A 4,408-nucleotide genomic window follows, 5' to 3' on the forward strand; every position below is an offset into this window, starting at 1 on the left:
CCTGGTGGTCAATGCACTCCCACAGAGGGAGCTCTGCTCAGAAAGAAGCTGGACTCAGGGCTGGTGAGCACAGCAATGGTGGTGGGAGCTTCTCCAGCCTCTGCGGCAGTGCTAAGGAGCAGTAGCCAAGTGGTAAGGAACAGTGAACAGGCAGGTGATAAGGAGAAAGAGGTCCCAGACTGCGAGAGGGTGAGGCTGGGCTGAGGGACCCCCCAGCCCCAGTGCACAAATTTCATGCACCAGACCTCTAGTTAGTTTTATAATTCTTCTAACTTGCATTAAGATGTTTCCTCAGAGATGTACATTTCTTGGGTATACACTTACTCTTAATTTAAGATTTTTGAGGTGATAAGTTTTAGGGAAATCCCAATGATATAACCAACCCACTCTGTGTGATATTTGCATTTGGTTCTAGGCATACCTCTAATAAGATATATTCCTACATGAGAAGAAAGTGCTAAATGTATAACTTGCTTAGGTTTATACTGTGATTTTTACTATGATTTTTACTAATAATTTTCAAATATTACAGTAAAGCCCTGGCTGGTGTTGCTCAGTGGTTAAGCATCAACCCATGCACCAAAGGTCGTAGGTTTGATTCCCATTCAGGGCACATGCTCAGGTTGTGGAATCCATCCCCAGTTGGGGATAGCAGGATGCAGGGGATCGATGTTGACGTTCTCTCTCATGGATGTTTCTATCTCTCCCTTCCTCCCTCTCTGAAATCAATAAAAATATATTTTAAAAAAGGGTACAGTAAAATTGATGAATGAGAAAATGTTACTATCTTTACCAGTAAAGGTTACACTATCATTATATTCCTTTGTCAGTCTTTTTTACTTTGATTTTCATTTTTGAATACATGGAAGGTAAGATAGCTAAACCTTATATAATAAAAATGACAGTCCTTATAGTACAATTTTGTGGTGAGGATCAGATGGAATTTCAGCCCTTCTTGTGTAGTAGTGTTTTTTACTCAAAGCAAATATACATTTTAGCTATTATTATTAGACAGTGACTCTTAGAATATACAATAGTCTATATTTTCCAATTAAGCTTTTTGGCAGTTGATCAACAATTAGTACATTAGATTCCCTTACAAATTGACCATTACACTGAATTATGCCAATAAAACAGTGGGTTGAAAATCATATTTAACAAATAGTACCATCAGTAGATTGTTCAGTAATTAGTACTTTTTATGACTGACAAATAGAATCTAGTTTTTTTTTTTATTATTAATTTAGGTCCTTCTACTCATATATAAACACTTTTATAAGTGAAAACCTTAGAACAATAAAGCATTTTTTTTCTGTTCTGCATTATTTATTTCTTAAGTTAGAATTTACACCAAGTCCAGCCAGAATAAGGGCACACAGCTGTGCCCGCCGTTACGTCACGTAAAGAAAATAGGTTTTCATATTGCCTTTCAACTGCAGTAACACCATCCCGGAATGAGAAGTCCCTCAAGCAAAGCTGTCGGTATGTGAGAGGGTCTTAGAGGCAGCTTCCCCATAAGAGTCTGTTCTTCTCTGAGTGATCCCTTGATGCAAAGAGCGCTTCCCAGCCCCAGGAGAGACAGGACAGGGATTCTCAAACCATGCTTCAGAGACAGGCTTTCTGCCGTTCATGTGACACCAAGCTGACCCTCGGACAGCGAGTACCGGCCACATTTGGCACTGAGAGTGCCCAGGCGCGGGCAGTTTCTGGTTTCACTGCTCTTGGCAGCGAGCCCGCAGGTCACCAGCACCAAGGGTGTAAGCATCGGCTAAAATTACCCTCCATGCGCACCAAGCGCATGCGGCACGCTCTTGAGAATGGCCTAGGCCTCCCTCGGGGAGCGGGAGGCCACGCACTCAAGTCCACAGTGACTCGAGGTGGATGCAGAAACGAGGCGCTTGGAGGGCTCCCCAGCTGCCCCGTCACCGCTCCTGCGATGTCCCGCCTCCCGTCTGAGGCTGGGGCTGAGAGGGAGAGTCAACACCAGGCAGCCACCGTGCAGGAGCCAGGCGATACACATGATGCGACATGCAGGTCACAGTCTTCCCAATACTCTTCCCCATAATAAAATATTCTTAATAAAAACATAATTTAAAGGAAGTGTCAAAAGCTGAGTGTAAAATCAAGCTGCAAACTCCCGAAGTCTGGAGGCTCTCTTGAAGAATCACCCCGTCGGTCATGATTTATTGAGGGAAACTTCAGTTCGGTGATCTCGGAGTCAGGGGAGCTGCTTCCGCTCCTGTCACTGTGGGTGTCCCTGGGCGGGAGCCTGCAGCCCTTCTGGAGGTAATGCGGGAGCCTCCCCGCGGAGGCCAGCAGGAGGCCAAAGTACGGCGGGGACGGCTTGATAGGCCTGGACAGGAACTCAGGGTGGTACTGAACGCCAACAAAAAAGGGATGATCTTCCAACTCCACAATTTCCATTCTCTCTCCGCCAGCGTCTTGGCCAACAAACTTTAGGCCTTGCTCCTCCAAACACTTTTTCAAGACTGGATTCACCTCGAATCTGTGGCGGTGCCTCTCTTCCAAGTAATCTGAGTCTCCGTAGAGTTTCCTCAGGATGGAGTTCTTAGTCTAAAACAGGGTTTCTCCTCTTGCCCAGCCGCATGGTGCCGCCCATCTGCCCAGGATTGTGCTCTGGCATGTCTATGACCACAGGATGGCTGCTGGTATTGGGGTTAAACTCTGTAGAATTGGCATCTTCCCATCCCAGCACATTTCTTGAAAATTCAACCACTGCCAACTGCATGCCTAACCACACGCCCAGAAAAGGCTTCTTCTGCTTCCGAGCCCAGGAGATAGCGTGGATTTTTCCTTCCGTCCTTCGAACACCAAATCCGCCCGGAACCAGCACTCCATGAGCACTGCAGAGCTTCTGCCAGGCCTCGTGGTAGCGCACGGGCTCCTCCTGCAGGGTGCTCGGCTCCAAGTCCGTGGAATCGATGTACTCGATGTCCTGCTTGTGGTTGATGGCCAGGGCGGAATGCTCCAGGGCTTTAATGACGGAGGCGTAGGAGTCTGAGAACTTAGTGTACTTGCCCACAAGGGCAATAGAGCAGGTCTCCAGCAAACGATCGTATCTGTCAGCCATCTCTTTCCACTTCATCAGCATTCTCCGCGGCTGCCTCTCGATAGGAAGGTCAAGTCTTCGAAGAAAATAATCTACGACCGACCCCCTGCTCCTCTAATAACAAGGGCACTCGGTAGATGGACGAGACATCATGGACACAGATCACTTGTTCAGGTTCAACATGGCAGAACATAGATATTTTCTCTTTCACTGATGTGTCAAGAGGATTTGCACACCTGCACACAACCAGATCTGGGAAAAGCCCAAGACCTCTGAGTTCCCGAACACTATTCTGGGTAGGCTTAGTCTTCTGTTCCCCTGTTGAACTTGGCTGAGGAACTAGGCTGACGTGAATATTACAGAAGTTCTCTCTTTTGAACTTGAATTGGAACTGACGGAAGGCCTCAATAAAGGGCATGCTTTCTATATCTCCTACTGTTCCACCGAGCTCGATAACACACACTTGAGGTTCCAGGCTGTCTTCATCCACAGGTATTAATGCCTGTCTCATTACCCACTCCTGGATTGCATCTGTGATGTGAGGAACAACTTGGACGGTTTTTCCCAAGTAATCACCTTTGCGTTCCTTGTTAATGACGTATTGGTTTATCTTTCCAGTGGTCAGATTATTGTCCTTGGGGAGGCGGATGTCAAGGAAACGCTCATAGTTACCCAGGTCAAGGTCAACTTCTCCACCATCATCCAGTACAAAAACCTCACCATGCTCATAAGGAGAGAATGTCCCTGCATCGATGTTAATGTACGGGTCAATTTTAATCGAAGTTACATGTAAACCACATGACTTCAGTATTGTGCCCACACTGCTGGCGATGATTCCTTTTCCAATTCCTGATATAACACCACCAGTAACTAGAATGTACTTCATTTTACTTTGTGACCTGAGGCAGCTTCAGATCCTCCAGGCGGCTGAGGAGCTGGGAGGGAGACGAGCGCGCTGGGCCCCGGCGGCAGTGAAGCAGCCAGCATTTGATTTTAAAATATGACATATTGTTTAAAAATTTTTGTTCACCATTTGAATACTTTCTTCTTTTTATTTTACACCCATCTTATTTTCAATTATTCTTCTGGTGGATTATTTTCCATCTGTTCAATTTCTAGGCCAAATCTTTCAGGCTGCATATGTGTTTCTTAATTTCAATTTTGCTTTCTATGAAGTCTTAACTATTTTTCAGGGAACATTTTATTATTTAACTTACACAAGGACATTGGAATTTTAAAATATCTACTCATATTTATAAAATGATTTTTATAACCATGGGATTTTGTGAAAATGAGTATATTTTTTTATTTTGAAAATTCGCAAAGTTACACAAAAGT

The 4,408-nt window shown here is 45.0% G+C and overlaps 1 protein-coding gene across 1 annotated transcript; it reads right to left on the reverse strand.

Moving 5' to 3' along the window:
• Positions 1-1,584: 1,584 nt before the first annotated feature.
• LOC118716641 (CTP synthase 1-like) lies at positions 1,585-4,046 on the reverse strand. Its single transcript, XM_036434204.2, is given in 3 exon segments — positions 1,585-2,586; positions 2,588-3,172; positions 3,174-4,046. Coding segments are annotated over 3 exon segments (1,851 nt in total). The 5' UTR covers positions 3,957-4,046; the 3' UTR covers positions 1,585-2,103.
• Between the last annotated feature and the right edge of the window lie 362 nt (positions 4,047-4,408).

This window comes from Pipistrellus kuhlii, unplaced genomic scaffold (genome assembly GCF_014108245.1).
Source record: "Pipistrellus kuhlii isolate mPipKuh1 unplaced genomic scaffold, mPipKuh1.p scaffold_m20_p_12, whole genome shotgun sequence".
NCBI lineage: Eukaryota > Metazoa > Chordata > Mammalia > Chiroptera > Vespertilionidae > Pipistrellus > Pipistrellus kuhlii.